The sequence below is a fragment of the Strix uralensis genome, chromosome 2, assembly GCF_047716275.1.
Source record: "Strix uralensis isolate ZFMK-TIS-50842 chromosome 2, bStrUra1, whole genome shotgun sequence".
NCBI lineage: Eukaryota > Metazoa > Chordata > Aves > Strigiformes > Strigidae > Strix > Strix uralensis.
Window position 1 is genome coordinate 134,871,158 of NC_133973.1, and position 13,141 is coordinate 134,884,298.

The following is a 13,141-nucleotide window of genomic DNA, read 5'->3' on the forward strand; positions in this document are numbered from 1 at the left end:
AAAATGTTATAAAAATAGCGACTTACTTTCAGATTCTAAGATGACAAGATTCATACTAACTTACTTTATGGTATCTTAATTTATACATATGTACATACGCATACGCAAACACAAAACGTACAAACACACACAGAGACAAAAGTACTCAGATCCAGTAGAATGAAGGGTGTACCCACACACCAGTAAGCAGAGAAAGAGGGGGTGAAAGAGAAGCTAGCTCAAAGTAAAATTTCCCTCCTCTCGAGTTTAGAGTAAATACTCCCAATGCCTTGGCATTCCTCAATGGGAGATAATTGAGACTCGAGCAGGTGGACTTGGCCCTGGCCTTCTGGCAGCTCTGGCAGCGGACAACACCTTAAGGGGTTTGGTACCTGAGAGGCTCCCAGCTCAGGGGAGATGCTGGTCACAGGCCTGCTGCGATCCAGGAGAGCTCAAAGGGTCTCCCTTGGGGTTGCAATTTATAGGGTCCAAGATAACTGGCTTTTGTCAGATACCTTTTGCTCACACCCAGCTTGAACAACAAAGTATTCTGGTGCCTTCCAGCAGTTGCACAAGAACTTGATGAATGTGCAACTCTGTTATTGTTCCCATTTGACCCCATCCCAGGCACAGGTGTGCCAGGCCTTTAGGAGAGAAGTGTGACCAGCAGAAGTAGGGAGGTGATAGTCCCCCTGTGCTCTGCACTGGTGAGGCCACACCTGGAGTGTTGTGTCCAGTTTTGGGCACCTCAATACGAGAGGGATCTAGAGGTGCTGGAGCGAGTGCAGAGGAGGGCAACGAAGCTGGGGAAGGGCCTGGAGAATAAATCCTGTGAGGAGCGATTGAAGGAGCTGGGACTGTTTAGTTTGAGGAAGAGAAGGCTGAGGGGAGACCTCATCACTCTCTACAACTACCTGAAAGGACATTGTAGAGAGGTTGGTGCTGGTCTCTTCTCACAGTGACAGAACAAGAGGGAATGGCTTTAAACTGCAACAGGGGAGGTTCAGACTGGACATTAGGAACAAATGTTTCCCAGCAAGAGTGGTCAGAGAGTGGAATAGGCTGCCCAGGGAGGGGGTGAAGTCACCATCCCTGGGTGTGTTTAAGGGTCGTTTGGATGAGCTGTTGGGGGATGTGGTGTAGGGGAGAACTTTGTAGAGTAGGGCTGATGGTTGGACTCGATGATCCCAAGGGTCTTATAATGATTCTGTGAGATGATGGGCTGTTATAACCATTTCCGAGCAATCGGGAGGGGCAGGAGCCAGGCTTGTTTAGGGGGCGCCTTAACGTTATCAGTCCTTCTCTCCACAGATTGGTGTATAGCTCGGGGGAGGTGGGTGGAATCACACCTGGCACCAAGCAGCCCAGCAAGGAGGGGCGGGGAGGGGTAAGAATTGCACCACCACAACCTGCCTCCAAAGCCTCTGGTACTCCTCAGATTGAAAACAGAATATCAACAAATTGTTGGTCTTTGCTACTTGAGCAGTTTATTTAAAAAGTAAAAAGAATGCAAGCGTTTTGACGTGGTTGGGGAACCTGGGGAAGGAGACGGAAATGGGTGTGGTGAGAGAGAGAGATGGCTTTTTAATGAGTGTGAAAGATGAAAAATAAAAGTGTAATTGTTTCGGTTGCACTCAGATTTGCTAATGGCTTTAAGTCTGCTGCTTATTCCAGAGAGCTACACATCTAAGAACTCTGAAGATGAGGAATCCACAAAGGAGTCAAAGCGATTGATTCGAAAACGTCGGCGAAGTACAGATGACTACTCTGAGGAAGAAGGAGAGGATGAGGAAGATGAAGGGAGGCCTGTCCGCAAACGGCTGAATCGAATCGAAACAGACGACGAAGATAACTGCGAAAATGCTAACGACGACGCAGAAAACCCCGCTCCTGCAGATAAGCTGCCAGCACCACAGGCTCCTCAAGACAACACCAAGAAGCACTGCTACCGGATAGAAAGCGATGACGAAGATGACTTTGATAACGTAGGGAAAGTAGAGAGCCCTTTGGACTACAGCCTGGTGGACTTGCCTTCCACCAACGGACAGAGCCCAGGTAAAACCATTGAGAACTTGATTGGGAAGCCAAGCGAGAAGACCCAGGCCCCCAAGGACAGCACAGCCAGCGCCAGCCTGGCGCCCAACGGGACAGGGAGCGGGCAGGAAGCAGTAGGGCCGGAGGAAGATGAAGACGAACTTTTGAGAGTGACTGACCTTGTTGATTACGTCTGTAACAGTGAACAGTTATAAGACTTCCATTTTTGTGCTAATTTATTCCACGGTAGCTCATACCAGCGGGCCAGTTATTAAAAGCTGTTTTATTTTTCCTAGAAAATTCTCCACTACAGTATCACTTTTTAGAAGCAAGAATTTCACCAGTCCTGCAGTCTTTCTGTGAAGTGACCAGTTTTGAACTTTGAAGATTAATTGCTGTAAATTCCCTCTCTTACCCCCCCCCCCTTCTCCTTCCAAGTCCATGGTCCTGGGTAATTTCACTCACAAAAACCTTATAACAACAAGAGATTTGTATATTTTTGACTTTATATTTCCTGAGTGCATACAAATTTGTGGAAATGGGTGGCCTAAGAAAGCATTCCAAATCGGTCAGGGCCCAAACCGGAACTGGGGTGGTTTTGGCTCAAGGGGTGGGGTGGGGGGGGTGGTGCAGAAGCACTTGTGCTTTAGCTTTTTCATATGAGATATATATTATATTTAAATGTTCACGACTTAGATTACAACTTAACAGACAGTTAAAAAGAAATTAATGTCTGTACTGTCGCATTTTGTGAGTTGTAGGTTAACATACCATAGCTCATTTTAGTAATCACCTTCATGGAAGCAGTTTGATTTTAATACTGGAGGCAAACAGAATTATTAGAGGCCAAGAAGGTACCATAAGCAAGAACTCTACTATCCATTATGACTTGCAGACTTTCCTAATAAACATCCTTTAAAGTGTTTGTACAGTAAAGTGTACTGTAATGAAGTTTTTGACAGTCGAAACACGCTAGCCATGAATTTATAAAGCTCTCTCATGCATAGTTCATCAGATGGTCTTCGATGCACAGTGTCTAGTGGGAGGACGTATCGGTGTGAAGTTGTCTGTAAGTTGGATGGCATCTTGACGTGCTGCAAACTTGTACAGACACGAGAACCCTGCGGTAGCTGCCCGGCCACTCGAGTTTCACCATCTGTTGGAGTATTCTGAATGAAAAATGTGTGTACAAACGGCATTGACCACAGAATGACAGTGCATCAGAGGATTGAGGGATTTTTCAAATAAACCGTGACTGGTCCATTCATGTCCTTAATATCTACTTCAAATTGAAGTAAACAAATGGAACAGTTTTCCTTTTGGAGGTTTTCTGTTTGGGGTTTGTGTGTGTTTTTGTTTTGATTTTACTTATCTGCCTGGATGTATTAGCAGGTTTTGAATGTAGTGTTGGCCTTTGGCCATTAGAATTTTCTTAAAATACATTTTAATAATTGTCATGTGACCAACTGATTTCAAGAAGGCAGTATTTCTGAGAGAAAACGCTTGACTCCAAGACATTTCATCAACTTTTGAGTAAGCATGAAGTGGTATGTGCTTTTATTCAAGGGGAAAAAAAAAAAAAAGAAAAAACCCAACAGCATGGGGCACATAAAGAGCAGAGCTGAAATTTGTTTTGGGTAGCATTCCGTTTTCTCTTTACTCTGAATTAAGATGCAGGCTGTAGCATTTGTATGTGTTGTAGCACCCAGACAGCTCAAACAGATCTGCCAAACATTGAAATCCAAAAAGGTCACATCTATTAATCCTTTTGCTCTGAGATTTGGATTTTTGACTGGTGTTTATGTCCATTGCCGGCAATGGATGCACCAAAACTGCTGCTGCCATCGAGGAGTGAGTTCTCCTTTCCTGCCCCACCCGATTCCCTTCCATTATATTGTATTTACTAGTCAGTCATTAAGCACTTCTGTTTTCTTGTAATAAAATCGGCATTAGGCCTTTACTAAATACCTCTCTAGAAAACCTAGATCCAAAAATTACCTACCTTCTGGCCTTGAAAATCTTGTTTTTGTTTCCCCACCTCTTTCTCCACGAGTTCTATCAGAACCGCTCCATGACTCTTACTCATTGGGGTTCTAGCAGTGCTCATATCCTGCTATAAAACTAGAATCAGCAGAGACACAAAAAGATGGAACTCGCTCATTATCTGCTGTGCTAAGCAAGCTTGTGATTTAAAAATGAGAAATCACTCTCTAAAAGAGAACTTAATTCCATTAAAGATTAAATATTGTTCCACCTTACTGATGTTAACTATTAACAGTTTTCATGAGCAGATATTAAAACAGGGTAGTGAAAAGCCACACAAGTTTAGAATGAGTTCTTAAAAGCGTATGTAGCATTTTAAGCTACTCTAGTGTTTTTCTTTGCTTAAGTGATGCATAAATGTAGTGTTTCTACATTTCTAATATACTTGTGTTTTAAAACAAGCAAGAACATATGGCTTCCACTTTTCAATGTTAATAATTGCTGAGCATTTTTAATGCTTGCAGTGCAAACTGATTCGTGTGCAGCAGCACCGTGCAGCCGATGGTTTCTCATTTGTTTTGGCAGTGCCATAATCTTTTTTTGCTGCCTGATGGAGCCTTTTAGTATTTGATCAGTGCTGTAGCAAACATTCTTGCTTGTAGAGTCAACCCCAAATGTTAAGTACTTAGGGGGCAAGTAATTGTGATTGTAGGAAAATACTAAAAAGTTACAATACCAAATATACCAACCAGGAAAAAACTTGAGTACTGAGTTGAGGAGTGATGGAAGACCAGGAAAGACCAGGAAGCAGAACTGGAGCGTTGAAGCTGACATCAGGAGCGTCACGTTTTAAAAATGCGGAATGAGAAGTTGTTACCAAGTTTTACTTTCTATAGGTCACTTGTTTTTAAAAACAACTTCTCTGTCTTCTAAGAAGTCACCTGTGGTACCTGAGACAGCTTCATCCCCCAGCATCCAGGGTTCCCTCTTAGACCAGTGCGGATGTTGTGCAAGTAAAAACTGCAAAAAATGCCCTAGAAAGCCTTAATTTCAAACTCGTATTTCTCTCATTTCTAAGGCTTCCTGCTTGGTAGAAAATGTACAGTCTCCTCTTTGGAAAGATGACATTTTCTGACACTAGGCCAGCTGACTGCCGCACAGTTGATGCTGTTACAGTGTGTGTGTGTGTGATTCTGGAGTGGAAGCGTCCTCCTGGTGTCCTTCCAATCTTGTGCTCTTCTGTACTCATCGTGAGATCAGAAGTTAAATGTCTTTCAATAGTGATCTTCAGGTGTGGCTTTGGACTCACAGCTCAAACCATATGAGAAACAGAGTGAAAACTGGCCAGGGATATTTTTTTTAATATAACGAATTTAAAAGTACAAGAACAAGCAGCTATTGGCTGAACATACAAAGCATTTATTCAACAAACTTGTTTATTCCACGTAGGTTGTCACTAAAAGCTTTGTCTTTTTTAACTGCGAACTCTTCAGAGTATAACTGATTGGGAAGAAGGTGAATTGATTTCCATGTGCAGTTTAAGTAGCATTAGTGAGGGAAAACCTATAGATCCAAGTGGAGGAACGGACTTTTTTTGTGTTGCCAAGATAAAGGATGGCTATTTCCTTTCTTGCATGCAGCTTTTGTGACTGTCGGCGACACAAGTGCACAGTAGGTCTGCTTTGTAATTAACAAATGTGCTGTGTTAACCTAACCAGAAGGGTGGTAGAATTAAGAACTTGGGAGTTTCACTGCAGTTGCTGTCTTCTAGTTATCGAGTCTTCTAAACCTGAGCGTATTCTTGATTTAAAAATGGGAAACGACGTCACCAAACTACCAAAAAATCCCTTAGTGTTGGAATCTTGTAGGAATATCAGTGCTGAACAATCAACTCTTTGATAGTCTGACTTTGTACATGTTGAATTACATTATAAAATCACTGCATCTTCCTGATTTTTTGTAATGAAAGGCTTGCTCTAACATGACTTGAGAAGCAGAGACGCTTTTTTCTAAATTGTTCATTTATGAGGTGTGTCACCTTCAAGATTTCTCTGCATTAAAGTGTCTCAGTCTTCATATATCAGGAGCTAATGACTTAGTTGGACTTGGTTTCTGTTCGCTGCTGTCTTCTAATTGCTGTGTCTGAACTCTTGGCAAGAGGCCTTACTCAAAGAACCTCAAGGGGAAAAAACTGTATGTTCACAGAAGAAAAAGTGTATGGTAGTGCTACCCTTGCTCGGATTTGTCTTCACATCTATCATTTGAACTACGTTGGTATCCAGATGCTGCAACTGTTTAATAATTTTAATAGTTCATTGTCAGGGTGTCCATTTTATACCTCTCTTTTCAGGTGCTTAGAACTTGGTTTTCAATGCTCTTCAATAGGAAGGCCTGGTCTAAACTTTCAAATTACTTATTTTCACAGACTTTTATGAGAAGTAAACAAATTTTTATGGCACCTGCTTTTTTAATTTACTTTGCACACAGTAATTTAAATAAATTATGGCAGTAATGCTAGCCCCCAGAACTGGTCTGATGAAGACATTTGTATCTAGTTCAAAATGGCAATATATAGGCCTTGAAAATTGGTTTTGGTACATGTGCAGTGACTACTATTCACAGGCTTGTGTTACAGATAGACTGTGCAGCGCGCACCCTAGATATGTATTTACATTTGACGTATGCTTCTGATTCACTGGGTATATAAAATCCTTAAATATATAAATATATATGTATAAAAGATCAAATATCTTCAAAACAGTAACTTTCTGAAAAATCTGTGTTGAATATGGTGGGGGAAACTCCAGCAATTCCCATGAAGGAGCACAATTCTGCAATTCCTGAAGTGTTTAAAACTTCCACAGAGGCATTTAGGATATTGTCTGAAGTAAGGATTTGCAGGATCAAGCCCACACTTCCTGGTAGACTTTTCTTCCTCCCCTTCCCTAACAGGTGGGGTGGGGACTACATCTCACTTAAAATGTTGGAAGGCAGAAAAAAAAATCCAACAGAAATGATCCTTATTTTTTTTCCAGTATATACTGATGTAAGAAAAATCCTGTATGACTAATCTTCGGTGCTTTATAGTTGAGTACCCAATCTGAGACCTAGCGGAGAGCTCTGGCTTCAGAAATATTTATCAATTGAAAATTATTTCTGAAGCTGGACGCCCAGCAGTTGGGGTATCGAAGATTATTAGTCACGTCTGCAAACGTGCATCACTTACCAAGCTCTTATTTTAGATTAGGTGTAACTAACTGAGATAGTTCCAAACAGCAAAAACACGTGCTTGGGAATTGATTGTCCCAACGCTGCAGAGTAACTTAACTTATTTTGTATATTGCAAAAGATGTATATTGCTTAGTATGACACTTAAAAGATTGTGTACAGCTTCCGGGGGAAAGAATAGAACACTCTAAAGTAGATAAGTTTTTGTAATTGAATATGTGGTGTAAAGGCTCCAGATTTAACTGCAATTAAAAGGAAGTCCTCCAACTTGGGTTTTTGACTATCATTTTGTAAATGCTGGCACCCCACACCTGAGCTGAGGAGCAGGAGAGGGGACGATATAGCAGTTAGAGGGGACACGTGCTTAATGAAGGCACGTGCGTCTGTGAATATATCTACTATTGCTACGTATAACCCCAAAGGTTACTAACGAGAACTGAAGGATAGAGTCGCTCTGTCCGTTCGGTTGGTTTACTTCGTGCACTTTGCAGCACTTTGTGTATAGTCAGTCTCACTGGTTCCCCAGGTGCAGACAGAGTCGCTTTCTCCTGCTGTTTGAATGCTCGTTCAAAGAACAGCAGGGGATGGGGAATGGATGGAGGGAAGTGGAATGGAAAAATGTGTATGCAAACCCATGCCATTTGCAAGACAGGTCTTGGACAGGCCTAAAAACGACTTCTGACTCGCCCTTTGAAGACTGTATTTCCGATGGAAGGTCTCCATTTACGAGAATCATCCCAATACCCTCCTTTTCTCATCCTGACCCCCAAAGTAACAGGAAAATCTACGTGAGGTCTCCTTCCTCGAGGGAATCGGTAATGTTCCAGCAGCGCAATGTGGATGTGGAGAAAATTAGGATCAGTCCATAGAGTGTTATGACAGTGTTTGCCTCTGGGGATGTTGATCGGAGTCCGCACAGTTCGCTTTGTTGTTTGTTCCTGTGTCCCACACAAGTAAACTTAGATTAGTCTGTCAGAACTTGACTTAAATGATTCTATGGGGATAAAATCCTTCTACTAAAACATATGATAGGCCTAGTTACCAGTGCACCATTTGTTAGTTAGAGCAGTTAAAAGTCCTTAATAGATACTAATCTGCTACTCGAGTTAGTGGTAGAAAAGGAAATCAAATCATAAAGCTATAAGCCTTGTTTAGTTTTCCATTTCATACTTGCTATATGGACTCTAAAATCTTGTACAGTATCTTACTCCTATACTATATTCATTAAAATGGTACTCCTGCCCCTAACTCGCATTGAAATGATTTGTTGTAATGCCAATGCAGTTGCTGGTTCCTACCGGTGTCTCACAGCCCTCCTGCAGCAGCCAGGAGATAAAAGCATAACGTAGCCGTTCTCGGTAAGCACGACGGTTCTCACCTAGGCACAGGTCCTGTACGTTAGACAAACATGGGGTATATTCAGTGTCCCAGGTAACAAAGAATGGGTTACTTGCTAGCAGAATGGTTATCCTCCAATATTCTGTAAGGATTAGATCAAACCTGCCAGATAGGTCTCTTAAAATTTAAAATACGCTTACATGAAATACAGTTTTGTCTTACTCCTGTGTGCTGTTTATATGTTTGCAAAGAAACCTTGAGTTCCTTAAAAGTGGTCTCATTCACAGTTGGCCTCATTTTTTTTTTTTTTTTTGTTTTCTTTCTCTAAAGAGTTAACATGGCAAAGTTCCACAAGCTGAGCTCTTTATGGAGAGTTTAACCCTTGCGTTTCTTGAGTCCTGAACCTCGGGTTTTCAGTCTCTCTTCAGTCATGACTTGCTACAATATCAAAGGGAAAGGACTGAGGGGACACACACTGTGTGTGTGTGGAGGGGGGGGGCATATGTTGAAAAAACTGGAAGTGTTATTCTTGTTGCACATAAACTGGGTGGTGCTTTCACTGTCTTTCCCCCCCACACACCAGTAATATCACGTGCATGTAAAACATGATGCATTACAACTTTTTTAAATGGAAGTCATGGTGGCCTCAGTGCTCAGAGGGTTAACTGCAGTTTATTAACAGCTAATGTTTTTAGATTTGCAGTACACAACTGTTTAAATACTGTATTCCTTGTAAATGAAGTAAAAAAAAAAAATGTTAAGGCTGGTGCCAATATTTTTGTTAATGAATTGTTCAGCGTTGTCTCTCACTACAGTCTGGTCAGAACTCTTTGTGTATAAGCTGGGCCTGAAGCCATTTTATAGCTTGTAGGCCTAATTGTGTAACTTTTCTTTCATAATGTTTTTGTTATAATATCTACTGTCATTTCTTTCATATAAATATGACATGTAAATTGTCATAATAAAAAAAAATTGAAATAACTTGATGTACAAAGTATAATGTGTATTGAAGCAACAAGTGCTTTTTAATGGTCATCACACGTGCACATATGTTTCTTTTTTACTTTTAAAACGAGCTGCGCCTCCTTCCAGCCCGTGACGGTGCCGCTGCCTGCCATGGGAATGGAGAACTCCTCTTTTATGTTGCTTTTGTTATGACAGCTCAACTGACAGGGTATTTCTTTCTTTGACCAGCTCTGGCTGACAGTGGGGAAGACCTGATGGATTGATTTTTGCAGTTGTGATGATTTTCTGCGCGTGTTCCATCTTCTATGTAATTTTTATATCTACTTTCATAGTGATGTTGCAGTCACTTGACAAAGCTTGAACGGGGTTCCGTGCTTGCCTTACGCTATGACATCCATTTCGTTTGCTGTGGAATTGTGTAATTGCTGAATTAGTGGTGAATTCTGACAGATTGGGAGAAAATCTGCCTGGTTGTTACCAGTATTTGTTCTCAAGGGTCATACTTGCAGCCGGCACTGTACCCAGCTAGGCTGTTCCAGCCATAGATCCGTGAGGTTTCCTCTTGGTGCCAGTCGGAGAGGAGCTAAGTTCATTTATTTAGGCTGAGACCTGTAAAACCACTAAATGGAAGCCTGCAGAGAAGCACTGAAGATGTAGACGTTCTGACACGTGGCCATGGCAATGGACATCGATGACGTTTTAGGACTTTAACAGGAAAAAGTCAGGAGGAAAGAAGTGAATCAAAGAAAAAAAAAAAAGGGTGGTTTCTCTCCGTGTGAATTGCTGAAGCATGTCAATCTTTTTTTTTTCTTTGAATGTGTCTGTGGTTATAATCAAGCTACTGTGTGTTCCTGTAGTGATGAGAAATTGCTGTGAAATCCACCCTCTTGCTCCAAATGCAATGCCAAAATTCTGCATTTGCATTTTTAACGGATTCTGGGTGTTTATGTCTGAACTGGCCACATTACAGCAAGGCAGTGCTGTGCAGTCAGTGGAGAGAAACAAGCTCCCTTGGGTGGGGAGTCCTACCTTCGGTCCTAAGGTGACTCTTAACCCTGTGAAGGTATCTGTTGCCTCTAAACACAGCTCTGGTTGACTAAATCGCTCTTGGACATCCAATGTTCAGGCATCGGTGTGGGGGTGGATCCTAACTCACTTCTTAAAGCTCTTACAGCTCTGGAAGGGAGCTTTCAAATAGTGCCATTCTGGTTTGTTCATTGAACATAAAGGAAATGTCTGCCTACCCACTCTAAACTTGCGTTAGAGGCAACACTCAGTGCTGGGGCATGAAGTATCCGGATCTTGTAAATGAGGAAGACGCAGATTTCTCCTCCTCCCTAACGCCTCAGCCTCAAAACCAACCTCTCAGCTTGGGCTTAAACCATCCTTTTTCCCGTCTTCTTTTGGAAAAGCGGTATGTGACACAAGAAAGACTCACATTTGCGTGCAGGAGCAGAAATAAGCTCTATATTGCTTCGCTGCAGTGGCCTAATTCAACTTGTCACTCAGAAATTTTAATTTAAAACAATCTAAAAGAGTTGTTGTGTGATTTCCAGTTAACCACAGAGGTGGTGAGGGCTCTCCACGGCTGATACAGACAGCCACGTTAGATAACTGGGGACACGAGCAGGAATATTGATTTAGAACTGCTAAGTGTGGTGAACGGGTGTTTCCATATATTTGCATCTCTTCCCACCAGCTGCTGCAGTCTGATCTGTATTCATGGATGAATCGTAAATTTTTGTTTCCAGATGAGCACTTGTCTTGGCGTGAAAAACTTGAAGGTGGTCGAGAAATTTCCTTTTCCTCATCTCCTATTGCCTGTCATTTTTTCCTAGCTATTCCAGCAGTGTTTAAATATCACTTCATTGTGGAAGTTGCTTTGATTTCAGTCAAGGTGCTTATTTGTATAAACAATAATTATTTGCGTAATTAGAATCCAAAATGGGTAGGTGTGGTTGAGGAGCTTTCCAAAGCATTTTAGAAAGCTCAGCTTAAAAGAACCCCATTATGTTCTTGTTCCCTCTGGTTTCTTCATGTTTTTTTCTGGTTTGTGCTGCCTTGACTCTTCGCTATCCAAGACCTAGAAAAGTCCAGAGAAGGGAAAGATGGAGACCTAATTCTGTTAATAATCAGTTCGTGTTTGTGAGAACCCGGGTTTGCACACAGGTAGGTAAATGACTGCTTAAAAGTAAACTCTCACTGATGAAAGGGAAGATTAAAAACCATGGTAACAAATTAACCGCTGCATGGGCTCTTGGTGAGTATGTTGCTATGGCAGAAGCATTTGCCAGCCTGGAAAGTCATGGAGAAGAGATGTTTGCAGCGATGCTGCCTCCCTGATGGAGTTAACAGGAGCATCCCCTGGCAGAGGTGTACTTCACTGGTGCAGACTGAATGCTACCATTTATTTACTCACTCTGTTCTGGTATAATCACTGTTTCTCACTGCTTTAGTATCTGTCACAAAAGAAACTTCCAGAAATGGTATAAATCCAGGTGAGGCAGCAGGGCCAGGGTTCGTGAGGGGAATGGCAGCCTTCCCGCCGCTGCAATCCACTGTCCCAAAAGCTCCCTGATGGCAGCTCACCAGGTACACGCTGCAGTAGCATCAGGCTCCTAATCCCAAATTCATCACTGCTGAGGGAAATCCACTGGATATTCTTTAAGCAATTCAGGTACTTGCGACTTTCAGTTTCTTCTCCATGTGTATCTGTTAGGCACTGGGTGCTGGTCATCCACCTAAAATTCCCTTTCCACCATCTGATAACAGTTACCGAAAAGCTGCTGGTTTGGTTTTTTTTTCTTTTTGTCACCTGTCCAACAGGTTGGTTCTTTTTGACACCTGTCCAACGTTCCTCAGGCCGTGCGGGGTGACCAGCAGAAACAAACTCTACAACTCGGAGAGAGTTATAAAGCAGGTATGTTTATTCCGGCTGGGGTGCAAGGGGATTTCTCCACAAAGCTTGCACACCGTCTCTGGCAAGTAGCCAAGTATTTATTACACCAAAGCATACATATTCACAGAATCACAGAATCATCTTGGTTGGAAAGGACCTTGAAGATCATCTAGTCCAACCGTTAACCTAGCACTGATGGTTCCCAACTACACCATATCCCTCAGCGCTATGTCAACCCGCCTCTTAAACACCTCCAGGGATGGGGACTCCGCCACCTCCCTGGGCAGCCCATTCCAACACCTAACTACCCGTAATGTAAAGAAATACTTCCTAATATCTAGTCTAAATCTTCCCTGGCGCAACTTGAGGCCATTCCCTCTTGTCCTATCGCTTGTTACTTGGTTAAAGAGGCTCATCCCCAGCTCTCTGCACCCTCCTTTCAGGGAGTTGTAGAGGGCGATGAGGTCTCCCCTCAGCCTCCTCTTCTCCAGACTAAATTCATTAGGAAAGGCCAGGTTATTACAATTAGTTCAGGGAATAGGCATGATTATTATAATCATTTCTCAGAACTCATTTGCATAGTCTGAGCATGCGTAGTAGAAATAGGGTGAGGGTCTTTGGTGGTCAAGGGGAGAAGCACGAGGTCTTCTTCATGGTGCCTGCTCTTTCCAGGGCACGCGCTGTGAAGCAAAGACCAGGTGTCTTCTTCCTAAA

The 13,141-nt window shown here is 42.3% G+C and overlaps 1 protein-coding gene across 1 annotated transcript in view; it reads left to right on the forward strand.

The window, feature by feature from the left end:
* RSF1 (remodeling and spacing factor 1) overlaps positions 1-9,543 on the forward strand; it is a 68,873-nt gene extending 59,330 nt beyond the window's left edge. The window contains exon 16 of the mRNA XM_074860433.1: positions 1,654-9,543. Within this exon, the coding sequence (XP_074716534.1) occupies positions 1,654-2,228 (575 nt within the window). The 3' untranslated portion in view covers positions 2,229-9,543. The remainder of the gene's footprint in view (positions 1-1,653) is intronic.
* Positions 9,544-13,141: the final 3,598 nt, after the last annotated feature.